Below are 27,408 nucleotides of genomic sequence, written 5' to 3' on the forward strand. Positions count from 1 at the left end.
GACATTTTGCTATGCTAAACCCCCCAAAGTGTTTCCAGACTTTCAACATCAATCAGCACAACTGAAGCCAGTACTAAATTGATTCTCACATTCCACTGGTGCCAGTTTTTGTTAGAAATTATTTGTGCTAGATATGGTGGAATATATTGATTAGTACTGACAGTCCCGGTTTCCCAGGCGCTTTGTAGCACTGACATTCCAAAATGACCTGCTTTCCACCTTGTCAATTTTCTTCTGCAGAGTCTGTTATAAATATCTATTCTATTATGAGAGCTTCAGCCCCCTCCAGAAAACAAGACAAAAGGGATAGGCAAGTAAAAAAAAAAATCAGTACAATAAAATAGGTTTGCAGTGTTGCAAAAGAGCTTGTTTTTATTGAGAGATTTTGTGTCGGGGGAGAAAAGGCACAAAATAAGTTACAAGGACATTATATGAACTGTATGAGTCAGAGGCAGTATCAGAGCTGTTACAAATCACCTAAAAGTTGGCTTACTAACATAGGTTAGCCTCTACAAAAATCTTAAAAGAAAGAATATATTTCAAATGATCAAAATAATTCAGAAATTAAGTGAGAATGTAAAGAACACCAATATTAACTTTTGACTAAATTCACCTGGGCTTACCACCACCACCCTCTCTTAAAGACAGATATCACTGGAAAATATGTAGTATTACAGAACTATTTTTAAAACTAATTTACATTTTATAAATTAAGAACCTGATATTTACCTTTCGTACCTCCAGTGAAGTACAGTACATACAGGTAAGGCAGTATGCATAGGAAATACATTAAGAAAACAGAATAGGTAAGTGCAATTATTCTGAATATTTCAACATTTGTTATGGCCCTTCACCTATGGCAAAGAACATCTTAAAAAGATGGATCCAACAGCTGTTCACAGAACATATGAATATACCACCATAAAAGGTCTATTGTGGAAAAGCTTATGCTGTCTTTAGTCATGACTTCTCAGATCAAGTATTCTAAAACCAGATTTTTCAGCAGTACAATTCTGAGTTAACAACAGCACACTAATACAGTTAAAGAAGAGAAAGTACTTCTGAAATATATCAGTCCTCATTTTAACATGGGAGGGCTCATAACACTCAGTATTCAAGTAATCAAAATTAAATATTTAAAAATACACACACCAACTATACACAACTTGATTTTTTTTTTGAAGCAGTGAATCTATTCCCCCCTATTCCCACTTTTCCTTTACTCAACTCTCAACTGGCAAGGACTTTTGATTGTTGGTTCAAATTAAACTGGCATGGGGAAAAAATACAAAGCCTACAGGATATAGAGACTACACAAAGATTTGTTTTCATGATGATGAAGGGTTGAGCAGAAAGTAGTTTACCCCTTTGGCTGCTCCTCTGGTCAAGTGGAGATCTAAGTTCTGTCTTCTGAAATCAGCAGGGATGCAAATACAACCAGACAGAGAACTTAGCTATAAATGTCTGATTATACCCTTAGGAGTTTCATTTACTTGACCTAAGACAACAGCAACACAGAAAGGGAATACATTACCAACTACCACTCACAAAAACTGTCCGCCCAAAATGTAAGGACTTGATTTGCAAGAGAACCCTGTATTGTCATGTATTGAGCATAACTGTCAGGGTTTTGGTAGTGAGGGGGCTGCAGGGTGTCTTGTGTGGGAAGAGGACTGCCCTGTGCTGGTCCCCAGCTCAGCGACAGGCAGCACAGAAATAACAATGGCTGAGGTTGGAAAGGACTTCTGGAGGTCATCTGGTCCAACCCCCCTGCTCCAGCAGGGCCACCTACTAAAGTGCCCAGATAGCTTTTGAATATCTCCGCACATGGAGACTCCACAACCTCACCAGGCAACCTGTGCCAGTGCTCGGTCACCCTCACAGTAAAAAAGCGCTTCCCTATGTTCAGATCGATCCTCCTGTGTTTCAGTTAGTGTCCCTCGCCTCTTGGGCACAGTGGACACTGACCCACTGCACTCCAAGACTGTCAGAGGAGTTTCTGGCACTTCTGCAAAAGCATGTTTAAGAGAGGGCAGTAAATGCCAAGAAAGAGAGATTAAAGTGCTATAGCAGTAGGAGGAAAAAAGGATAAGACCATGCCAGCACAAGAGGAATGGAAAGGAGAGACAGCTCAGCAGGCGAAATGCCAAAGGAAAAACCAGTGCCTGAGAGTAGACTCAGAAGGAGCTGCAACTCTAAAGGGACTGAGGCTGGTGAAGAAACCCATGAGAGCAGTTGAGTAAGAAACAAGGAGGAGTGAAAGAACAGCAAGCACAACAGACTGAACCCAATCTCCTGTGCTGCCTGTTGCCTTGCTGAAGGGAACTGAGCATAACATGCAGCCAAGGAATTGGAGACTGCCATGGGGTAGGGGATGGCAAGGGGGGAGAGAGAGGGAAGAGTGGTGTCTGGAAGAAAGCAGCAGTGTTTTCCCTAAATGTGGTTTCTTTTTTTTTTTTCCCCAATACCAAAAGCAGTAACTAAAAGCTTTTTAATTGGCAATAAATTAAATTGATTAAAACTCCTCAACTTAAAACTTTTTATTGCCTCTGAAAAGTCATGTCCTCAACTGAGGTTAGTATAAAATTAAGGGCTTTCTGGCCCTTCTAAAAGCAAACACTACACACGGGAGAACACATGTTCTAAGTGTGTAATTATTCTGCTCCTTCAAAAGCTTAAGTCTTTTAACTAAATTTAAAAGGCCTTTAAGAAAAACAGAAAGAGGACTTGTGGTCTTTATGTCATGGATTCCCACACAAATAAAAAAGCAAGTATTTTGTAGTTTCCTAAAAATCAATAAAATACAAAATTGACAAAAAAGCTCAACATAAAGAGGTAGCTTAAAAAAAAAATCAAAGTATTATTAGATTCAGGAAGGAAAGGTAGTGCAATAAAAGTATGCATATGGAAAATATACTTCCAATTTCTACATGACTTACTCAAATTTTAACAAGAACAAAATAAAATTTGGGTTAGACTTTGGGGAGTGACAAGGATCAAATACTTGAAACCAGTCTTTTAGAGGCATATTTGAAATAACAGCAACCACAATAAATTCTTTTATCATAAATCACCCAGCAGTTGTCTGCTCTATAACAATTTTCAGTGTCTGCAACACTGATTTTTTTTTTTTTCCTACAAACTAACATCAAAAATACCTGTCTCCCAATCAAGTTTCCATCATTTAAAAGCTTTTTGTTTGAACACAGATGTGCTCATGGGACATCTTTAAGTAAATATAACTTTCAATATTGGCAAAGGTTTTCTTACTGCCATACTTTTTGCCTGCCTCCTGATAAAGTAGGTATAATATGAGCACCTCAGATGTGTTGGTGGGAAGCAGTAACGTGCATGCTAAAGATCTCTTTCCTCTACAAACCTTTTGTAAATGTGGGTGGGCAAGTATTTATTTAAACATACTCCATTCTATAAGCTTGCTGTATATGAGAGGACCCTGACACCCCACAGTCCTGCTTCATTCTGCATACACACTGGAGAAAGCAAATCATTTCTTTTAAACCATTCCTCTGGGGGCAGCCAGCTCTTGCTGCACAAACTTTTAGCCACCTGCCTATTTACTGGCAAACAAGCAGCCATGATAGGGCTGACTTGCAGTGAATCTTAGTTGTAATAGGGACTTAAACTCTAGACATTATTTAGCAATGCCTGAAACAGACTGTGCATTTTATAGAAATCTGCTAGATCCTGTGAAGCTCCAGGCAAGCTGTTATTTGCAATGCTAATTTGTAAGGCTGATGAATGAACTAACAAATTCCAATGTGCAGTTTTTAACCAGGTTTTATCAGTCTTAGAGTAAGCTTTGACATTTGCAGCTCAGAAGCAAACAGATTGCAGATTTCTCTATAATGACTACATGTTATAAATTCTGCATGTTCTACAAAACCTACACTTTATCTTAAATCCTTCGTTTAATTTCTTTGGTTTCTCAGAAACAAAAGCTACTTAAGTGAACTGAGCAATGGAAGACAAGCAAACAAAGGTAACTCTTTCTGTCCCTTAAAGCTCCAGAGATGCTTGTAAATACCAGTTTTAGCAGGTTGCATGGAAGAATTCCAAATTAATGCAGCTAGAACTAATTTTGGACCATTGCTTTCCAGCAAAAACTGTCTTTGGCACTTACAGAATCCAATTCTATGATGTTACTTTACACACCATCCCATATCAAGTTGACTGCGGAAATTAAAGATGACTTTTATAAAATAGGCACTTCAAATTAGAACAGAAAAATCTGCTCCCCATTAGACAATACAGTAGCTTTTTTCAGAATGACAGAAACAGCAAACAGTACCAAAAATAAGATGGGAGACTTCAGTAAATTCAGACTGTCAGGGTGAAAGTTTTACGCAGCCCTGACTTAAATAACAGTAGCACCTGGAAAATCTGAAGGCTACAATAGACTGGACAAGGCATTAAAAATACATAACATGGAAAAATTCTGTATAAATTTGTTCACCCTCCAATTCTACATTTAGATCTGTCACAGAGGTTTTCTTATGTAGGTATCTTTCTTCCACTTAATACATCTTGTAGTAAGATACAAGCAATGAAACTCAAAATACAGCTATACCCTAAGTTTCCTGTTTGGTAAACAGTTGAATATAGACATTTGTGACACAGGCATTAAGTGTGTCAGGCCAGACTAACTTCCACCATCAAATGACAGCACCGCTCTTGGGCTTTTCTGACATATTTACTGCAAGGCTTACAATTTGTATGCACAGATGCCTAGATTCAGCTGTGTCAAAGAGCATGACCAAAGAAGCCCTAACAGGGTGGGAAAAGGTATACATAGCACATCCTTCAGCTAAAACAAAATAATACTAACCAAATCTGCATTTGATGATTATACAGAAGACTCAGGAACAAGAGTTTTAGCTGAAATGTTTCCATTAACACATGCTTTAGTTTGTTGCTCACTTTTCCCTTTTCCTCAGTACAATAAAAACATTCTCTGGCGAACTGCTTTTATATGCTTAGGTGAAATAGGCTAGAAAACATACGGCTGGACTGCATTCCCCATGGTTCTGCAAAGGATATTCTGCTAACCTCAGTACATCCATACAGTCTGGAAACCCTGGCATGGATTGTGCACTGTGAGCAGAGGAACATGTGGCTGCTATCCTTAAAGCCTTGACTGTAACAAAGGTGGCAACTAGCTACAACACGTTCCATGTTAATTAGGTGTCTCTGGAGAGGTGTGGACATGTTCTTCACTCAGCACCCTGACCTGAACACCGAGCCACCTGTGGCCCTCCTTTAACATGGAGATTCAAAGTTTCTGGTGTGTCAGGGAGTCCCTGAACAGCACTTTCACAATCCCTAGATGTAGAGCACTAGCTTTGTTTTCAGGGGAAGTAGTTTAAAAAAAAATAAACTTGTCAAATCACTTCCCTATTCTATTCTCTTCAGCCTATCAAAAATAGCCAGGTAGTAAAATCCTTTTAGAAGGCTGACATATCACTTCACAAGAAATTGTGTGACAAAAATGCATCAAGTAATTCTAATCTTCCTATCTTTCTAAGGGGAAGCTGGCAAATGAAGCGATGACCAGTTATACAGCATTCACCAAAAGAGGGCTTTCCAAATTTTAATGATTTTAGTGACATGCCATTTCATAGAAAAGCTGAGTCCAAAGGAAAACTGAAGCATGCCACATTTTGTATTGATCTAAAGAAATGTTTCATCACTCAAGTTGTAGTGCTGAACAAAATTGACATTAAAAAGGAAATGATGAAACTGGTGTCCCCAATAGAACATCCTAGAACCAATGCTAGGTCTGAAAGGAGAAGCTTCAAGTCAACACAAGCAGCAAGAAGGGTATTTCCACCCAATGGCTACTATCTTGTGTTTTCACTTACCCTTGCTCTAAAGTCCTTCTGTTGAATCCTCTATTTCTTCTCCATGCTGTCTCACATGACCTTTCACTCTCCTTCACTCCTAGCTGTATTCAAGTATCACTTGTGAGGTCTGCAGATAGCAGAATCCCAAACATACCTCACCTGAGACAGTACTAAGATCTGACTAATCAGCACCATAGGAAAGCCTCTCTCATCTCTAGCATAATCCCACTAAGTGAGCTGGCTGAAAAAAATGACAACTGCAAAACTAGAGGAATTCAGGGAAGGAATTCCCATCTTGGGGCTAGGTATCCTAGTACCTGTGCAACACAAAAAAACAGCTAACAGTGCAGGCTGCTTAGTATACAAAGCTACTCTAGCAAAAAATGTGGGATAAGGTTGTCATACTTCACTCAACTATAGCAAGGATATTGGGTCTCAGACTCAGCATTACAATATGTCATAAACTGTGATATATCTAGTGCTGCAATAGCCTCTGCTCTCCAGTAGCTCCTCAGGGCAAACTTACTGCCCAAACACTGAGATTTATTAATTGGGCCTATGCAGACTGCTTACATGTAACTTCAAAGTCACAAGTTCTCTCTGACCTTCTGACTTGGGCTTTCAAGTAATGTAGTTGTGAGACCACAGAGCAGGCACTGTCCAGCTGAAGAACTTCTGCTTAGCAATAATGCTAGATACAGAAAATGCTGACCACATAGGCTACTGCAACATCTCTCCCCAGTGAATGCTACATATAGCACAAGTATCTCAATATTATAAAGCATTACACTCTATGGGTAAGAAAAAAGTGATCCTATAGGTTTCTGTACCAAAAGGCCAGTTCTTATAAAACGAACATCTCTGGAAACAAACTTAATGCACCTAACGGATTTGGACTTCAGAACATAAAGAGGGAGAGCAAGTAATTTTAAGAAGCCTGATACAACATTGCTGAGCTCCTCCTGGAGGGATTCTCTCCCATAAAACTTCTGAATTAACTGGCCAGGGAAAGTAACAATAGAGAGTTCCTACGGTTGACATAAAAAATATGCTGCCCTTTAGAATTCCAAAGGTGCAAACATGGGACAGATTTAAGGTTAAAAAAAGAGCAGCCACTTTTATGGAAAAAAGATTGCTGATGTTTTCTTCACTCTTGTTTTTGCAATTTTACACATGTATACTTATGATATAAAAGTGCATGAGTGGAGAGGTAAGTTTAATTATAAGTTGAGGACCATCACAAAATCCAGCTCAGGTCCTGCAAAGAGTCATCTCCTCCACCCAAACCATTACAGCATCCTACTGTTCTAATGAAAATTATGTTGAGTTGTCCCATGGCATGACCACAGTTGCCAATAGCAGATAATGACAGTAAAACTATGGAGGGAGGAAGGCTAACAGTTCCTGTCTGCCTCTCAGGTGACTTACTCCACCTACTATCCAAAGAAGGACAGAGGCAGCAAACACCTAAAAAAACTGTTGGGTCTTGGCAGCATGCTAATACTGCCAGGCTTACCACTGTTTGCTTCTAAGTAAGCAGGTTTTATTTATTTAAGCCATCAGCAACAGAACAAAAAGTCATTTTTCCAGCTGTCCATAATTCAAAATGTGAATGCAAAACTGAAAAAAAAAGAAATCTTTGAACAAATAGATTCCACCTTTCCAAGTATTTCAGAGTACCTTATTTGGAACAATTTTCTTGCATACAAAAGAGCCAAATAAGGCAGAAAGACTGTCCAGCTGGGTTTAAAAGTGCCCTGCCATATCTACAACAACTATTCAACAGTCTGGAAAAAACAAAGTGAAGACTGCAGGCTGGAATTCTTCTAGTGAAGCTCATAACACAGGCAAAAATCACAACAATACTGACACGTTGTCCATAGGGACTGAAGCTCCCAGCTTTGCTCACAGTCAATGCCTGGATCAAGTTCAGGCCAACTGGGAGTACTGCATGTGTGAATCTGCAGTCTCTGGGCTACCCTCTGCACCAACCAGGGTAGCTGCACTTTGCTCAGTGTTACAGTTCCCAGTGAATGAAATTCAAGCAGCTAGCTGCAAACTTCAGATGCTGTTTACTTTCACTTCCTTTCAGAGTAAAGGAGCTTCCCAGTTTAACCAGAAAATATTCAGCAGTCAGCTTCTTGATTTTTTTTTAATCCAGTTTTTTTAGTCTAATATCCACAAAAATGGCTAGCGAGCCTGACAATATACTTGCTGCCATTGTGTGGCACTTTGCTAGGAACTCCAAGTATAAAGACTAACAAATGTCTTATGGAAATCAATCTTAATAAATAGAAAGCCACAGATTAGAGGATGAAGATGACAATGTAATCAAGAAAACGGAATCCTTGTAAGGCCTCATCTTTGTAGTTGGAATATTTCACATGCTCATGTTTCATATTTCAAGATTCCATACCCCTCTAATGAACCACTTACAGAAAGTTCAGTGTAAACAGGAGAGTGAAGTCTTCCTCAACAAGGTCAAGTAACCAAATGCTTGAGCAAGCACCTGGTTAAGAAACAACATCAAGTAACCAAATGCTGCCTCAAAGAGGTTTGCCCTTTTTTTTTTTTTTTTTTTTTTTTCAGAATGAGAACTTTATCTACACACAAGAATTTTAAGTAAATACTAGCAACTTCCAGGCAATAATCCCCAAAATGTAACAGCAACCCATAGTTCCTCTTACCACTTCAGAGTTAAGTTTCTTCCAGAAATAAAGACACAGATAGGTCCACAAAAATGAGCTATATCTTCTAACATACACCTCACACACACAGTATGTGATAAATATCTCACCTATGTCCCACCTGTGAAATTATATCCTGCACAGAATTATTTCACCGTACTGAGAAGTTGCTGAGCTTCAATATTTATGGCAAAGTGAGGACAAGGTAAAAGTAGGCAAAGCTATAAACAGCAGTGCTGAGATGTGGGGAACACGTGGCCAATGTATGCATAAGACAGGCCAAGAAAATGCTTGGTGGATGAAAAGAAGGAAAAAAAAAAAATCAGTAATGTTCTTTATGTCTGCAGGCTTTACGGTTGCTCTTTTCTGTAGTCCTTCCGCCTGGCCTTCCATTATCACTAAGTTAACGCACAGCTCATGACTAACCAGCTGCACCCTGTAACTCTATACAGGTGTCTGTGTGCAGAGAGAGAAACCTTACGTTCATAGTTGCCTCTCCCCTATTCAATATGCAGAAGCCATTTTAACATACAATTTCAGGAATTTGTTCCCATTGGAGTAGCACAGAGCACATTCTGTGACCACTTTACAGAAAAAAAAACAGTGGATGTTTTCAAGTTTATCAATTTATACTGAATCAAAATCAACCACCTTGAAAATAAAATACAAACATGTGCATTGATGATCTGTCCAAATCTGTCTAAGCCTAGGTAATTTCCTAGGCTTCAGAAATACATGATCCCACCTTGCTGTCTCACCTGGCTTCAAATGCAGTCCGTGCACTGTCATTCTGAACCACAAGAATTTGAACGGCTGTCTCATATGGAGAGCATCAGTGGTGTAATTAGTCTGAACAGTACTCAAACTCCTCTCCTAGTCAGGAAAAACACAGGCACTTGCCCAATTACATTCCCTGACAGGTGAGGTCCCCAGTACTCGTCTTACGGCTGGACTGACTAGACAAGTAAGAAAAGACATAAAATAGGCCAGTGTTTCTTCTTTTCATTACTTGATCATATGAGTCTCTTCATCAGCATCATAAAACTCCTCATCTTCACTTCCACTCCCCGCAGAGCTGTCTTTGTCTCCAGACTAGAAACAAAAATGAAGTAATTGGTTAGCGCAGAAGCCACTAAATCAATCTCAAAATACGTAAGCATGAACCATTACACCTCTGTTGGAATGCTGGTAGAGAAAAAGTAAGAAAAGACAGGTCAAATTACTATATTAAAACTTTGTAAAAGACATTATGTGAATTAAGATTTCTTTGTGTCCTCGGTTCTTCAAAATCTCTTTAAAAGAGATGGGCTTCTAGTGGATGGACTTTGTCTGCTCCATCAGTACATGAAGAGAGACCAGCTAGAATGGTTCTGAAGTGATAATCTACTCAGCTCTCTTAATTTAAGTCTAAGGTTCTTTAGAGCTACTGGAAACAGAGGCTCACTGTGGTGAGCTACTGGAAACAGAGGCTCAGAACACACAGATTACTTGATAGGTAAAAGCTTCTCCATCCTGAATTATTACTTCTCCATGTGTAGCATGGGCATTTTCCTATGCAAGATTAATTAAAAAGATCCCCCTACAATACTAACTAAAGGTGTTATGGAAAAGGGAAAAAACATTACCACTTCATATGTTCAGAAAGTAAATTCCTTATTATAGGCATACCTACTTCAGCCAGAGTCCTTTTAACAACATAATTTATATCATATACCCAAACTAAAGTCAGCTATTACAGCTAATTGGTTTTTATTTGGCCAGTGTAGCATTTTTCCATGGAACTGATACAAATTATTCCAGTGAAAAAAATTCTTTTGCTAGTATAAACTCCGTCTAGTTTGAGTGTTTAGGATTTTTTTCCAGTATGCTTGCATCCATCCTAAGACTTCTGCCTGCCTTGTCATATGCAAAGAAGGGCGAGAGGGTGAAAAATAGAGAAACGGAAATCATGTTCCTGACTGACAGTACCATGCAAGCAAAATCTGTAGCTTTAGATCTGTCTTCAGAGGAGTTTTGCTACAGCAATGTGCGTTAACTGCAGAGGAATTTCAAACAGTTTGAGCACTGAGACCTGTCAGAAAATATAAACGGAATCATGTTATGCTTTTTTCTGCATTTCTAAAATTATTTGAGGAAAGTCAGGCTATCACTGGATGCTGTCCAACTTGAATATCACATTCATGTATGTTAACAGGGACAAAACCTCCATTCTGGGCAACCAGAATGCATGTTATCCTGAAAGTGGTACATGAGGACAATGGATTCCACAGGGAGAATTCAGGGTACGCCAAATAAATTCTACGTCTTTCTCAGAGCAGCTTCGTAAGACCTCTCCATGGCCTTGTCAAATAGGGTTAATGTTTAACAGTTTTTCATTTTATCAGTGGTTTCTTTGTGAGCTTTAAAATAAACCCCTAATGTGTCACAGACATTCCAGATAACTTCACTGAAGTTACAGGAATACTTCAGGCCTAAACCAACAACTTTTTTTTTCATTTGGATTCAATAATTTTAATCCACCTGGGGAAAAGTGTTCCTGAAGAATGTTCTCAAATTTTTTTTTTTTTTTTTTTTTTTTTTTTTTTTTTTAAATTTTGTGGATCCTGTTCAGGTTGGGATTTTTATGAAACCCGCAGAAATGCAGGTAGGGAAGATTTAAAGACTGCTTGACATAAGTGAACAAAGTTGTGCAAATACTGATAGACAGACAATACTTGTCACCCCAAAAGGCAATGCAGACCTTACTTGGTTAGAAAGGAAAATAAAAACATGACTTTCCCACCCTCTAAATTGTAACACCTGCACTGTTTGCTAGAATTGTTTTTTGTTAGTAAGCCATCTGCACAGTTAAGATGTAATAATGATGTAATTACCAAAATAACATATGATGGATTTGTGTAGCCAGCAAGAATGTGGTGCCATAACACATTATCCAGTATGGTTAAAAATGTTTATAAAATGTGCATGTAAAGTAGCTAAAGTATAAAATTGATTGTTACAGGGCTGCCTCTTTCAAGCTTTCTTCAAGAGTGCTTTTGTCACTAAATTGTGCTGTCCTGTCAAGAATTATTACAGCTAAAATTGGTAAACAAAGCAACATGTTGAAGCTTTTGAAGGAAGCAACTGTTCTCATTCTAGAAATAAATGTTACTCTGCCTCCTGATTTCTGTGAAAATAAGTTTATGACTACCTGTAAGTCTCAGACTGCTTGACCAAAAATTAATCAAATGAAAGTGAAAGGTGTTATAAGGATCCAGTCTCCTTTCAGCCTAATTGGACAACTAATGTTTTTTGTTATGAGTTGCCCTTCAAGTCTTCTGACCACTTACTCAATTTTTATTAGTCCATCGACACTTAAAATTTTGGGACCAGGATTTAAACATCAAAACCTTACCCAAATTCAAACACCCACTTCCAGCTCTCTAGCTACTTCTCTCTAATCCCACTCCGTTCACAGAGGAGCAGCCATGTAAAAAACCTCCACAGGACTGGAAGATGTACACACCTCAAGAGGTGTCCAGGAGTTCAACAAAATGAAGTATAAAGTGCTATGAAAAAACAACATTCAAGGAAGCCTCATGGAAAAACATCCTGCTACCACATTTATTATGCTTATGCCTGGGAGTTTTATAGTTCCAACATTTTCAATGAATCTCATTTCCCAGAATCAACAGTGGAACAGATCTCAGAGGTCAGTCTAGCTTTAACCCATTTAAAGACTCTCTAGGATAGACCTAACAACTGACATTGCAGAACAGCCAGTGCAGGTCAGTGCAGAAGTACAGTGTGCTGCCTTTGAGAACAGCCCTTCACAAACAGGCTTCTGTTTTCTTTAACATCTAAGGCTTCTCAAACTTCAATGGCCAGCTTTACATGAAGCATGCTGCAACAATCCATCATAGAGATTAGAGAGGCACCACATGTCCTTTATCCCAAAGGAAAAGATTGTAAGCTTTTGGCCTTGAAGGGATAAATTAACCCAGCTATGTTTCAGCCTGCATTTCCAGACAATATTTCAGATGTGATGGTAAACTATATCTTCTGTATCTCCTTGGGGCCTATCCTCCACAGGCCAAGAATCACTATCCTAATCTATTTAGAGTGGCATATTCAAGCTGACAGCTGAAATAAACACAACAGAAAAGTACTAGGAAAAAAATGAATATACCTGTGAGCCATCTAGGGCTTGCAATGACATGGCTTCATCACCCAGCCTCCAATATGAGCATACTTGCAGGTCTGAGATAGTTTCTAGCAAAGGGCTGTTTAAGGTCTCTGGCAACAATAAACTTAAGAGCCCAGACAAAAGACCAGTTGCTCCAAACACAATGTAAGGCAGAGACCACTGTATAGACTTCTGGAAAAAAGAACAGAGAGAGTTCGGTTGAGATTGGTTCCCTCTAGTTCATACTGCATATTAAAGCACTTAACCTTTACAACCGTTCCATCTGGCAAGTGTTCATATTTAGCATAAAAGTTACCAATCCTACTGCTTTTTTTTAAACCAATATTGTCAATTGTATCTTATCAATACTATTAGATCCACACAGATTTTGGGATGGGCTTTAAAAGAAATGCCTGCTGAATTTATACTTAATCCTTGTCCATAACATATCTATTTTTTAACAAATGCAACATCACTCTGTAGTAGGGAAGAGATACCACAGAATCACAGACATGCTGGCTGGAAGAGATCTCAAGGCCATCTAGGACAACCACCTACTCTAAGCACAACTACAGCCAACGCTAGACCAGGTCAATCATAGCTTTGTGTAACCAAGTATTGAAAAAATTCCAAGGATGGAGATTCTCCCCCTGAGTAGACTGTTTCAGGGCTGCATTAAGCCTCTCATAAAAAATAATATTTTCCAAATTTCCTATCTAACCCCCAAGCCAAAACTTGTGGCCATTGACCCCTGCAAAGATCAAAGGTGCAATGTTCCCTCAAGCTTTCATCTGAAGCCATGTGCTCTAGGCCCCCGACCGTCTTAGTTACCCTCCTCTGGACCCTCCTCAGATTTTTCAACATCCCTCTAGAACTGGGAGGGAACTTAATCTGTGGGCCACATACTGAATTGGGTCTGATGTAGCTCAGTGTGAAGTTTGCCTGTTTGTGACGAGAGGACACTGCTAGCTCCCATTTAACTTGTCATCCACTGTCGTACCCGGGTCTCTTCCAGCAAGACTGCTACTCAGCCAGTTGGTTCCCAGCCTGAACTGACCATGTAATTAGTCCGCACCAGAAACAGAATTTTATTCTTCCTGGTGGCCTTCATGGGACTTCTGTTGGCCCAAAAGGTCCCACTGGACTTAAGATCTTCTATTTGGTGTGTCAATCACTCCTCCTTATTTTGCACCCTCTAAAGATATGAGGAGGATGTATTCTGTCTTATCTTCCACTTGTCACCAGCCACCGAATACTGAGCCTGTCACTATCCCTTTGAGCCTGGTGGTCCATGCAACATTCAAATCTAATACTCCTTTCATCCAGGACACACTTCCTCAGCTTCCAAACAAGAATGCTGTGGGACAGTGTCAAAAGCCTTACAAAAGCCTTTCCTGCTCTCCTCCCTTTCCTCATCCATATTACTTTCTGTGATGAAATGGCTATCAAATCAAACTGGATGAGAATGAATTATCCTTAGTAAATCCACGTTCACTGGTCCTGATTACCTTCCTGGCCTTCACATGCTCAGAAACAGACTCTGAGAGGTCATGTCCCATGATCTTCCCAGAGACTGAGTTTGAGCTGCTCAGCCTGTAACTCCCTGGATCCACTTTCTGATCTTAAAGACACACATAGCATTAGCTTTTTCCCCCACAGTTATCAGTGATCTTTCTCTACAACAATGGTTTATCACAGATGATGGATTGCCTCACTATCACAGCCAGCTCTTTCACCACCTCTTAGAGAATCCTATCCCAAGGAATGGAAAGCTTTCAGCTTTAAGTGTTCTTGAACCTATTGCTCCTCCACTGTTTGCTGGCCCTCTGCTTCCTCAACTGTGCCGATATGCACAGAGTCTTAGGGTCAGGCTTTGCCTACGAAGACTAAAGCAAAAGTGTTAAGTTTTTCAGCTTATTCCATCTCATCCACCAATAGGATGTCCATCCCATTCAACCACAGGCTAAACATTTTCTCTAAATTTCCTTTCACTGATGGAATCCCTATTTATGCTCCTTGCTAGTTTTAGCTTCAACTGAGCTTTGGCCTTCCTGTCATCACCCCTGACAGCCTAAGCAATGTTTATACTCCTCCTTTGATGCCTGTCCCTGTTTTCACACGGCTTGTTACAAGCAAAACTACACCGGGGAAAGGTGTGTGCAAAAATATAAGTCATCTACAATATAGCTCCAAAATGTGTACATTCACTTTCAGATGACCAGTAAAGCAGGCTCATTTAGAAAAAGGCAAGAGTCTAGCTGTTTGTTTCAAAAACTCACTCTCTATAGTAAAGAGCAATTCTAAATTGAGAAAATAACAGGCTGTGATCAAATACAAGAGCAACATTTCATGTCTCATCTCAGCAATTAACTTTTCCCATTCCCGTCCTTTTTATAAGATCCCCAGACAAAAGATACTGAAAATGCATTAAAATAGTTGAAGAAATTCCAAAACACATAAATACTTAATTCTTTCCTCAAATCAATGTTCATTTGTTATTTAAACAGAGCTATTTTCACTTTCATGGGACCCCTTCAAACATGATGATCCAAGATTTGTGTCTCCTGCAATGCCAAATCTCTGCTAGATACAACATACTGGATGCCCCAACTGCTATGTAAAAGCTGCCTTTAAATCAACCTGGGAGACCTGCACCAGTCTTGGCTTTGCCTGTTGTACCCTGGAGGTGCTTGTACTCTCACCTACCCAATGTTTCATTCTGCAGATTAAAAGGCTTACCGTGCTCATCTGCCCTTTTGCTAGCCCTCTGCCTGACATAACAAGATGGCAAATGGCAGAGAGGTAAGTTATTCCAGATGAAATCTGTCACATTAAAGGAATTGTCGCTTGCGGTTTGTGGGAAAAATTGGCACGCTCTTTTACCTGCATACACGTGAGACTATGAACATCGAGGAAAATAACAGTATCATCCCCATGTTTCATTCTTCAGAATTTTTCTTTGCCTTGACAGTCTGTTGTGAAGTTTGTGCTCAAAAACCTTGCCAGTATATCAGGTCTCCACATCATCATCTTCATTCACAAAAGATAAACCACTTTGCTGATAATTATAAACTATGGATGTTCAATGAAGTGCACTAATGGTAAAACTAATTTATTCTCAGAAATACTCAGTTATTGAACCCATATGCTTTAATCTTGATGCAGTAGATCTTTTAACTATGTGGGTTTTTTGCTATTGCTCACTTAGGGTTTAAAATTGGGTATCACCATCTTGGTATTTTGAAATTACTATATCGCTAAAGACCACTAGCTAAGCCTCAAAATTCTTACAGGCCTAAAACACCTTCTGAACTAAATAATAATGAGGTTTTGTCTAATCACACAGACTATATCACAATGCCTTTGGCCTACCATGATACTGTTAAGACACGCAATTTACATATCTTAGTAGTTTATATACATAATTTATCCAAAATACTCCCACCTCTGTAAGCCTCTGATCATCAGAGTCACAAAACAAAAATATACATAACAGCGAGAAGTTCAGACAAACCAATGAAGGGACGAAAGGAGCAATGATTCCACCAACACGGGAAAACATGGAGCAGGCACCCATTCCAACATTCCTAAGGAGAAAACAAAAATCATTAATCAGTGACTTTTGCATAGGAGAAATTATGACTTTTGAAGTGCCATTAAGCAAGGGGAAAAAAAAAAATCTCAGTCATAACCCTGACCACATTAACTGGCAAAGAAAAGCCAAATGTAACTGAAAGCATCCCAAGACAGGAATTAAAACATATGCTTTGTGCTTAAAGAGAAGCAAAAATCCCCTGCATACATACACATACAGAGAGGCAAAAAAAGCGCTATTTCAGTTAATGCATCTTGTTTCTGTCTGAAACGTTGGCTAAATTCCTTTATCCAAATCCTATTTATCAGCAGATTTGCCCACCCATGAAAAACACCACAGTGTAGTTTCACTGGTGGCTGATCATCAACAATAACAACTAGTTAAAATATCTATTAAAAATTGCACCCATATGATAGATGCTCTGTCAGCACAACCACAGGGAACTTCTGCCTCTAGTGAGTGAAACCTTACTGTTGCTTACATATGGCCTATGAAGCATCGAGTTATTTTTACTAAGCTTATTGACCAGTCATCTTCAGTGTTGCCGGTTAAGCAAGTATGAATGTTTAATAGAGTTGTCTAGTTTATAAAGCACTGAAGAAGTTACAAACATCACTCATTAAAGAAGTATCAGCAATACTATTGTCATCCTCATTAGCGGAGAGAGGGCAGTGAGCATACCAAGCAGCCAAAGGAGTATTTTACAATTTTACTGTTATATAAAGAATATGGTTAATCTGAAGAGAACACGGCAAATTTGAGGGAAGATGAAGTGAGAAGAGGGTAAGGGAAGAAATTTAACATATAAAACTACAGATAATCGTTACATGTAACTGAAAATCTCAAATGAAAAGGTATAGTTAATAGAAAAAAAGTAATAGAGAAGTAAAAGGTGATCAGGTAAGAGAACCAGAAAAATGAAGACCTTAAAATTAGCTTGTGTTACCTGATCACTGTGGGATAAAGTTCTGATGTGTAGATGTAGACAATGTTAAATGCAGCACTGATTGTCAGTTTCCCCAGCAAAGACAGAGAGCGACTATTCACCACTGCAAACACTCCAGTATCTGTTAGAGAAAATGTGACTCTTGTAAGGCTTTCGAGCACTCAAATACATCTCTGTAATCATTTCAATCATACAACAGTATGGAGTGAAAAGGAATCTACTGAAGAATCTGCTATGACAGCCAAGTGTTTTTCTATTAAAGGACAGTATTTGTCAGAGGTGATCTGTACTTCAAGAGAACTCTCAAAACTCAAGAGAATCCAAAGAGTCTTCTTTTAGGCAGGAATGGCAGAAATCATCCAACATAATTTATATTCTGTGTCTACAGATTTACTACCTTTATCTGTGCAATCGAATTTGTACAAAAAGGAAAACTCTCCATGTAACACACTGATTTTAAATTCATGGCAGACTTGCTACTAGGCCAAAATTGTTTCCATTCTATTAAATATAATCCAATAGAAAAAGACTGGGTTAAATGACTGAACAGTCCCAGAGACTACAGAACGGAACTATTGTTCAATAACAGAAAAGAGAAAAACATTTTTCCTTTCCTTGTCCTCAGTGTTACAATAAGTGACATCTTTAAAGCATTAAAAATCTGCATTAAGGCTCTACTAGAACATCAAATTTCAGAAACGTAAGATAAAAATCCCATAAACATAGTAAAAGCTGAAACTAAACCTCAACATTTTCTGAGTCTACCACTAATAAAATACTAAACTAGTTCTGTCGGTAAGTAGAAGAAAAGAATAATGGATATATTTTTCAAAAGTGAGCAAGGTTTTTTAGTAAGAATAGCCCTATTCAGTGTCAATTCCATAGTACGAGAACATGCTTCTAACATTATTACTTTGGAAGAAAAACAAAAGATAGGAAGGTGCTGTAAAGAACTACACCAAATATCCCATCCAGCTTAGTTTTGTCAGATTGGCCAGTGCTTATTTGCTTATACCAGGCACATCAGAACACGCATTAAATGCCTCCCAAGGAAGGCTACAGCATAAGCCATTACTGCTTTGAACAAATCATGCTCAGTAGAGACAGGTGCTTACTTCTGGCCAGTTAGCCATTTCACTTCCTAAGGTACTTTGCCCCTGGATGACTTCAGCAGTTCAGCACCCAGCTGATTTCCTGCGGTCTTGCAGTTCTAATCTCTGGAAAATCTCTTTCTTTTCACATGCTATACTTGGACTGATATGCAAACACTAGCTGATGACTGGTACCAGCCTAACCAGAATATCTCTGAGTGTCTGGCCTCTAGCATCTGGAATACTTCTGGAAACTTCAGTTGCACCCGTTTAAAAAAAAAAAGTTTTACCTATTAGATTCATTGCCATCTAGAGCAACTTATGCATACTCTGATCATAAATGTTTCATCTTTTTGAATCGTGCTTCAAATGTTTGAAGCATTTTCTCTCCTTATGACAGGTGTTATACATGAACAAATCTTACAAGCTGAGATGAATTTATGTACCTAGTTTTCAAAGGAAAAATTGCTCACTCTGCAATTTTGTTTCTATCATTTTGAAAAACAACCGAAAATGAAGAAATGAACATTAGTGTGTCTTTATAAAAAACACATTTCATTTCACATTTCTTAAAGACCTCTTGCTTCAGAAGATTTTCAGAATGCTCTCTGAACTATATGTTATGTGCCCACATTACTAATTCCACAATCACACCAGTCTTGAACATTACAGAGTAGTGAGGAAAAGATGGAAACTTGCCCCAAGATTCAATTCTTAGGATCTTTTGACATTGGTCTTTCACTTGGAGAGATACATACAAGTTGCATGGGTACTACTTACACTGACCTATCATTTGGCTAATGGAGATACCCCAAGAAACATAATTCTTTGGGATTAAGTCAGAAACATTGGAAAGGAGTGACTGATGTGATCAGAAGTAAAGGGCAGAATCCAAAGACAAACGTTCAAATCCAAGCCTTTCTAACAAGCTTTCCTTAAGGTCTTAGGAAGGTTGCTGCTTATCCTTTTTGCGAGTTAGCTTCTCTGGCTTCAAAAATTGAGACTCACGTGTGGCATGACCCTAATCTACTGGCAACTATCAAATTCTTAGGCTGTAGGATGCTGTGTTTACAACTTCTTATCACATACTCCAGAAACAAAAGGAAATCTTTACCTTTCTTTTTAGGAAGAAACATGACAATAAGACAAGCCAATCCTCCCAGGAACAGAAATGCACTCAATGTTCGCTTCCGACCAAACCTGATGTGCAAGGATAACAAAGCTTTATTCTGCATTAGATCTGTAGTTTGCAGAGCAATGAGTCCTCTAAATTCACATTGCCTCTTTATTTGCAGTTGGAAATTCTGAATGCCCTCTCTCACAAACGCTTCTTCTCACACTGTTTTTAAAGAAGCTTCTACTGCACTCTTAACAAAATGAACATCAAGAAGTCTTTATGCAGTGGCTGACAATTTCTAGGATTTTGATTTGCTTCACACTGTGTGTGCACATTTGTAAAACTCCTCACGAGACATGTAGAGAAGAGATTGGGAGGTGCATTCTACAAAAAGTGAAAGACATTGTCCAGAGTATCATGGCTCAGAAAAACAGTTCAATATCTGTATCAACAGCTCTGCTCAATGCTAGTGTACACAGCAGTTGTAACACAAAACCACATCACAGCTTCGGTTGAGTTTAGTTGCAATAGCTTTGACATAACAGTGACAATGGGGATTACAAGACAGAGGTGGGAAGAATGCCATCTTGTGTTAGCGTGGAGTCAGCACAGCTAGGTTCAACTGATACAGGAGATCAGCCTCCCCTCTGAGCCAAATCTAGATGGCTCACTAATAAGTGAGCTACTGAGAACAAGTTAAACTGTTGTTATTTGAAATAAAGATATATCAATGGCACTTTCAAATAAAAATGCATTTCCCAGGAGAATATAATGAAGCAGGAAGCCCCACACAACAGATACAAGCTAGGAGATGCAGTATACAGGAAACCTATCTTTGAGAAAAACAGTAACAAAACAAAACCCTGAAGGCGCTAACAAATATCATACTTACCATTTTTGGTTAATCAAGTAAATACAGATTGGGTATGCTGGGATTTCTATCAAACCTGAAAGGGCTAAATTGGCATAAATACTTCCACCTAAGTCACCCACGTTAAGTGTAAGACCATAGTAAACCAAGCTGCACACAAACCTGCAAAAGACAGAAAAAGAGTAAAATCAGAGCTGCCTGCCAAATCAAAGCACTGGTCTGGCACAATACACTATAAACTATATTTAGTGTTTCAGAAGATAGGTCTAAAACGTTTCTCTGCAAGTGTATGATGCTTTCTAGGTGAAGAAACCATTTTGTCTCTGCACAGACCCAATTCCTGACTTATTACTCAGTTAAACTTAAGGCTACACTTAAGAAGAATGTGCATAAACCAGAATAAAGATAAAATATGATCATGATTATATTATTTGACTTGAGAAATTATGTCTTAGTCCTTTTTGTTTTTATCAGATTTCACTTTAGTCCATACTTTGTAAACCTTTTCTCAAACAGTTTGGGTGACACTTCTGCCTTCTTTTAATTTCTACACCCTAGTCCAGTTTTATTCATTCTCCAATTCTGATTTTTAACTTTTCTTTTGTAACCCTGACTGGCTGTCACCTTTACAGAGGAAAGGAACAGGTCACTAACCTATTTTGCAGGAAATCAGCAATTCTCTTTTAAGGAACAGAAAAATCAACTATTCTGCATTAAACATTTGGAGAAGCAACAGGAAAACAGCTTTGTGTTGTCTGCTGACAATATAACGTCATTTGGTTTTTTCTTAATCAATACATCTTTCCCAAATATATGCATTATAAAAGCAACTGTATGAACAGTAATGCCAGAGGACTCACATATCATGTCATACATAAGGTTTATTTCAAAGTGGCAGCAAAATACCGCAGGGCTAGCAGAGCCACCTGAAACAAAATAGGCACTTTTGGAGAGTTAAGTTTCTGCTAGTGACTAGAGAGTTAAGTTGTCTGCTGACAATATAACGTCATTTGGTTTTTTCTTAATCAATACATCTTTCCCAAATATATGCATTATAAAAGCAACTGTATGAACAGTAATGCCAGAGGACTCACATATCATGTCATACATAAGGTTTATTTCAAAGTGGCAGCAAAAGACTGCAGGGCTAGCAGAGCCACCTGAAACAAAATAGGCACTTTTGGAGAGTTAAGTTTCTGCTAGTGACTAGAGGTAGTTCCTGCTCCCTGTTTCCATCATGGGTTCCTGCTCCTTACTACAGCAACTGCTAGCACTGGCAGCACTTTCTCTTAAGAAAAGAAACATTCATTAGACACGGTAGGCCACCATCTGCTAATGGGCTCCTTACACACAAAACAAAGAATAATCCGTGTGATTTAAAGTACTGACACATAGCACTGGGCCAAAGAGGAGGACAGCATAACTTATCTCAGCAGCCTTTGAGGGTCAGAAAGGAAGAGAGAGTTCTCAACTATTTTGAGTCTCAAAAAGCATGACAGAAATGCAAAGATAAAATACCTCAGAACTAGACTGTAAAAATGGCTTCATGTTAGAAATGTACTAAGGAAATACTGTAATACAAGGATCCTTTTTAGGTACAGTGTCCCTAATAATACAGGCTGAGACTAAGTACAGTCTGCAGGATAAGCCAATTCTCAGCAACATGTTCTCTCAAAGACTTAAGAGGCAACAGTAGCACAGCTGGGCCTACAAAGTATTTCAAGTACCAAGTAAACATCATGATCAAGGTGCGTCCCAAGAGAATCTTATATCGGAACAGATCCAAGAAGCTGCCAGCCTCTCTGGAGCTCCTCTCTGCTGGGAGTTTTAATGAAAAAGTGCACTTCTGCTTGCGGTTCCTCTTTGCAATGAGGTAGAGGGCATCTTCTGCTTCATTCAGCCGGCCTTGTGAATAGAGCCAGCGAGGTGACTCTGGAATGAATCTGAAATACACATACATACACAGACAGCTTTAGGGCTTTTCTCTTCTACAAGGCTGGACTTGTCTACAGAAATAAAGCTGAAATACATTTCAGTATTATAAAGAATTTTTCAAACAATCCTTCAGTTATAGAATTCACTTATTGAAACAGAGACAAAGCATATTGAAAGTAACAGGAATATAAGTCATATGTAGTTCAGATACCAAGAAATTATGTTGAGTATATACATATATACACACAATACTACAAATTACAGTATCATTAGGACTCTCTCTCAGGAGAATTCAGAATTAAGGAGGCACCACATTACAAGTAACCACAGGATGTTTTTGTAACATTAACTAGTTGTCTTCTGTTCCTCATTTTCCAACTTTTTCCCAAATTCTCTCCTGTAGACAGGAAGGCAGAGGCTGTGCAAAGGTCATGCTCTTGCTCCCCATGTGCACTGTTCACTTGATAGGTCTATGATTCCAACATAGCCTACAAAACTAATCTTCTTCTATTATTTTCAGATTCCCAAAACTAATTTAAACTTTAGTCTTTTGCCAGAAGCTTTTTAAGATTTTTGCCTCTGACCAGAAGTGACATTTTTCCTTTAAATTTAAAGGAAAGCGATTCTGTGGTTTTATAAAAGAAAAGAGCTTAGAAAGGAACATGTTTTCTTCCCCATGATAAAAAAATCTGATAGCATTTTCTGCGCAGAGTAATTTTTATGCAATGTGGGAGGGAGGCGGTGTGAAATTTGGAATTAAAAAATCCTTTATTACAGTAAGATAGGCCGCTGAGCACAGCTCTGAAGTCCCAAGCATAAAACACTTCAAAAAATTGCACATATCAATCTGAAAGTTAAAAATTTTTTCCAAACGTCCCAACACCACTTTAAGTTTTGAAATATCAGAAGTGTTGTCTCTGCTTTTCACCTCATGAACAGCCTTTAAGACCTTTCCTTGAGTTCTGATGCTTCCTTTGAAAGGGTATGTTGACTCTTTAGCAAAGAGCTTTATTCAGAAAGTTACTCAACTGAAGTTGAATAGATGTTGGAAGGAAAAAAGCCTTAAATTTAAACAGCAGCTAAGTTATTCTTTCAGTTACCGAGATTTTGCTGGCAGGAAGTATATACGAAAAGAGCAGCACACTGCATTATGTAGCTTTCAGTGCTGAAGTCCACAAACACAAAAGTCCTACTATCTTAATAAAGAAGCCTTCTTCCTTTTCTTTCCTAAACACATTTGAAAAATAAGAGGAAGCTGCCTATTTTTTCTTTTGCATGTCACCTTTAAGACTATATGTGCTAGCAATTTTCATGCTGTTCCTTCTGTGTAAGCGCAATTATAAGAGAAACATCATGTTATCACATAAGCGCAAAAGCATTTCTGTATCTTTTAACGTGTATATATAGTGACTTGTAGCATACCAGACAACAGTTTAGATCATCTACATATACCCGTTAAAGAATAGGATGTGCTTCTACACCACTCTAGAGACTGCTCCCATCTACAGTAACAATGCATATACAATACAATGTACACTATTCTGAAATACTGCAGCACTGCTATTTAAAGAAAGCACAGAACATGCGGTGGTAGAGGTTGAGAGAAATACCTTAGTTACACTATTTCATACCATCCTAGAAAAGCACCTTGACTTAGTTGTTTTGTTTGTTAGTTGTTTTTTTTGTTTGGTTGGTTTGGGATTTTTTTTTCTTTTCTTATTTTTGACATCTTTCTTGATGAAATTCTGTTTGAAAAATAACTTACAGAGAGAGAAGAAAGACGACTGTTCCTTCCAGGTTAACCACAATAGCCAGAGCTCTCCAGGAACGAATGAAGTAGCCTAATAAAGCATATTGGGCAATTCCCACAGCAAAGAACAAGCCACCAATAGATCCTAATACACAATTAAAAACAAAACATTATCACTCCTTTAGGGAACATTATTAACTCTCAACACATGGGATCAGACAGAAACTAACACTTCATTAAGAAAAATTCACTCAGCAATACAAGCAAAACCACAGCTATTTGACCAAAGAACATTCTGTCCTTCACGTACGCAGGGCACAAGTATTATATCCAATTGCAAAGATCAATACAAGACCAAAAAGCACCATTCTACATCCTCCTCACCCAACAAAGCCCCATAAACAATTAAGTCTTGTAATTCCAAATATAAGTATGTTTCAGCTTTCTATGTGTCAAAATAAATACTACAAACCATTGGAAAACTGGTATTTTTAGGAATATATAATATTCATTTGTAGCTCTCATGATTTGTAAGATACCTTGTTTTAAAACAGTCTCAGCATAGCACTTCTTTGGCACTTGTCACAGACTGGGTAAGTCAGGCCTCAGAGTTGTAGTGGTACAATTTATACACATCGTATCTGAAGGACAGTTTCAACACTAGCAACCAAGACAGTTAAGGGTGTCTGCATCTTTTGTTCTAAGTTCTAAGGTTGATTACCACATGGGACAATTTTTTTTTTTTTTTTTTTTTTTACATGAGCAATAGTTGTCTCATCTTCCCATTATATAAGAACACTTTTGATTTCTTTTTTGAGAACTGCCAGGAATGAAAGAATTGATATTTAGCATACAAACACTAAGCTCTATTTAGCATAGTCCAAAATTCTGATGGATAGAGCTCTGCTATCACGAAACCTGGATGACTATTTAGCTGTGTAACATTCACAGAGGATGTTTCAACTGGATCTTTGTCAACTTGAGTGATGCAGAAATCTGAATGGCCCCAAGTCATCTACTGTGCTTGTCTAAGGTTCATATTAAACAAAGCAGGGCTCAAAGACTGTGGTCACACAGATCCTCAAGCCGAGTTAAATTCACAACTGCTATGGTGTTAGCTTTGGTGTGTCTCAAGTGATGTGTGAGACTGAAATCTATAGATTATGATAATAAAGACACTGACACTCAAACTTTACCTGCTAATGCCCAGTAGGCAGTACCCACACACTCATTCAGTAGAACAAAGGCCACCAGTGACATCCCACCATTCATCATCCCTACCAAGAAGCGAGAGATGGCAAAGAATTCATATGAGGGTGAGAATCCATTTGCAATGGCAAACAAGATGTCCAGGGCAAAACCTGGAAAACAAGGCAAAAGGTTTCATTTCAGAAGAGTACCTAAAGAAAACCAGAAGCATTAAACAGTATCTTTACTTGATTTTCAGTGGCATCTGTCCTAAGCAATCACAGTCAACAACTACAACACACTGCTACATATCACAGATTTGGGCAGATATTTAAGTACCTAAAGTCAGTATCATAAAAGGGGGGGAACACAAAAGGAGTGGTTTCTGATATATAATTTGCAGTACTAAATCTTCAAATTCAGTTCACAGCAGACAATTTTTTCACATATTCAGAACTACTGTCTGGCTCCAGTTAAGATGGCTTGATATTTATCCCCATACAGAAGCCAAGATTAAATATATGATAAATATATGACCACATTATCTCCCCTCATTCTCGGAAAGTAGTCCATACAAACTAGAGAAGAGAAATGTTACCAGGGGACAGTACACAGGGAGTTTACACTGCATAGCAGGCCCACCTTTATCTGCTTTGAGTGAGGTTGTTCCTTTAAAATATAAAAATCCCTTTTTTAATTCTACGTGCTCATCCATTGACACACAACTTTATAAATACATACACAAAACATGAACTTCCAAATGTTGTTTGATCTCGGGACAGTAAACAAAGCTTATGGGCTTTAAAACACAATAAGGATCACAAATATATAAAAATTAAATTATGCAGACAGGAGATAAAAGGTGCATCAAGTTCCTAGCAGGTTATACAGGTAAGAAATAACATGTACCAAATTACTAGAAATATTAATTGCAACCTGTGGAGATCCCATAAGCATGACATGCATGAGTGTAAGCCCTTATGGTATGATTCCTAAATCCAGAGCACCTTGATTGAACAGTCAAATATTAATTTCTTGCCCCTACTTATATTCCTGAAGTATACTGGAAGGACACAGGAGAAAAAAAAAAAAAAAAAAAAAAAAAAAATCACAGCACATTATTCACTGCAGTGTATCAACCTCTCAGCAGAAACTGGGCTCTTGTTACTGATCTTCAGACACACGACACCTCCACTTCATTCATTTTGTTAGGTGGCAGTGGTTACCTGTGAGATAGACTTTCTTCCTCCCGAAGCGATCTGAGAGCTGGCCAAAGGAGATTGCTCCAACAAACACACCACTGAAGTAGAAAGAACTGGCAGCACTGACTTTGTACGATGTGTTGCCAATTAAAAACCACTGAATGGAGGGGGGGGAGAAGAAAAAAAAGGGAGAATTAACCAGAATCCAAGCAGTTCACCAACAGCTAATAGTTGGAGGGGGGTGACACGTACTTTACAGAAGATCAAACTTTGCATAAATCTCCTAAGCATTCCATTCAGTCAGTCATCAGATAGTCACCAAAACACAACTGCTGTCTCCCAGACTCACCGGGCAGTACTAACCAAGTGCACAGTTCCCCCAAATCATATGCAGTCTTTGATTCTGAAATAAGGGGCAGATCCCTCACAGAATATTGTAATTTTTGCAGCCTTCTCCCATTCGCCCTTTTATTGCCTTTTCTCACATAAATCTATTAGCTTAAATAGACTCAGTTCTACCTCTTGACATATGTCACTGCAGTGTGTAGGCATACTACGCAAAAATAAAAATTATGGTTTATGTCCAAAGATAACCCTGCATACGCTCTGCCTTATGAACTGTCTTGTCACTGAGAAACATTTTGGTAGCATTAGACAGGTTTTCTGGTATTGCAAATACTCATCTTTTTTAGAGTCTACTTTGCGTCATTTCCAATTCTTATCAATTCCAAATACAAACCTGATCTTCATATATTTGATTCTTACAGGTTGAACCTGACAGGAAATTCTTTCTCCCACAAAACTGTAAAATGAAAATATGCCATGCTCTCACTGTTCAAAAGTTATTTCCACATCTTGCGTTATTTTCTTTTTCTACGCCTCTTGCATCTTGAGATAATGTTTCCTCTTAGTGACACCCAACTTTTCTCCTCTGCTGGTAAGCTCGTGATTATGTCATTATCCCTGCAATAACACTCTAGTCTTCTCCCCATAACCTTTT

The 27,408-nt window shown here is 38.5% G+C and overlaps 1 protein-coding gene across 1 annotated transcript; it reads right to left on the reverse strand.

Moving 5' to 3' along the window:
• Window positions 1–9,547: 9,547 nt before the first annotated feature.
• Window positions 9,548–26,565, reverse strand: SLC22A15 (solute carrier family 22, member 15; the record flags this gene model as incomplete). The annotated part of the gene is made up of 10 exons (XM_009583706.1): window positions 9,548–9,640; window positions 12,717–12,905; window positions 16,228–16,300; window positions 17,255–17,375; window positions 19,460–19,545; window positions 20,355–20,495; window positions 22,061–22,276; window positions 24,034–24,163; window positions 25,215–25,379; window positions 26,433–26,565. Coding segments are annotated over 10 exons (1,341 nt in total), but the record flags the coding sequence as incomplete, so codon positions are not given.
• Between the last annotated feature and the right edge of the window lie 843 nt (window positions 26,566–27,408).

This window comes from Fulmarus glacialis, unplaced genomic scaffold, assembly GCF_000690835.1.
Source record: "Fulmarus glacialis isolate BGI_N327 unplaced genomic scaffold, ASM69083v1 scaffold13538, whole genome shotgun sequence".
Classification (NCBI taxonomy): domain Eukaryota; kingdom Metazoa; phylum Chordata; class Aves; order Procellariiformes; family Procellariidae; genus Fulmarus; species Fulmarus glacialis.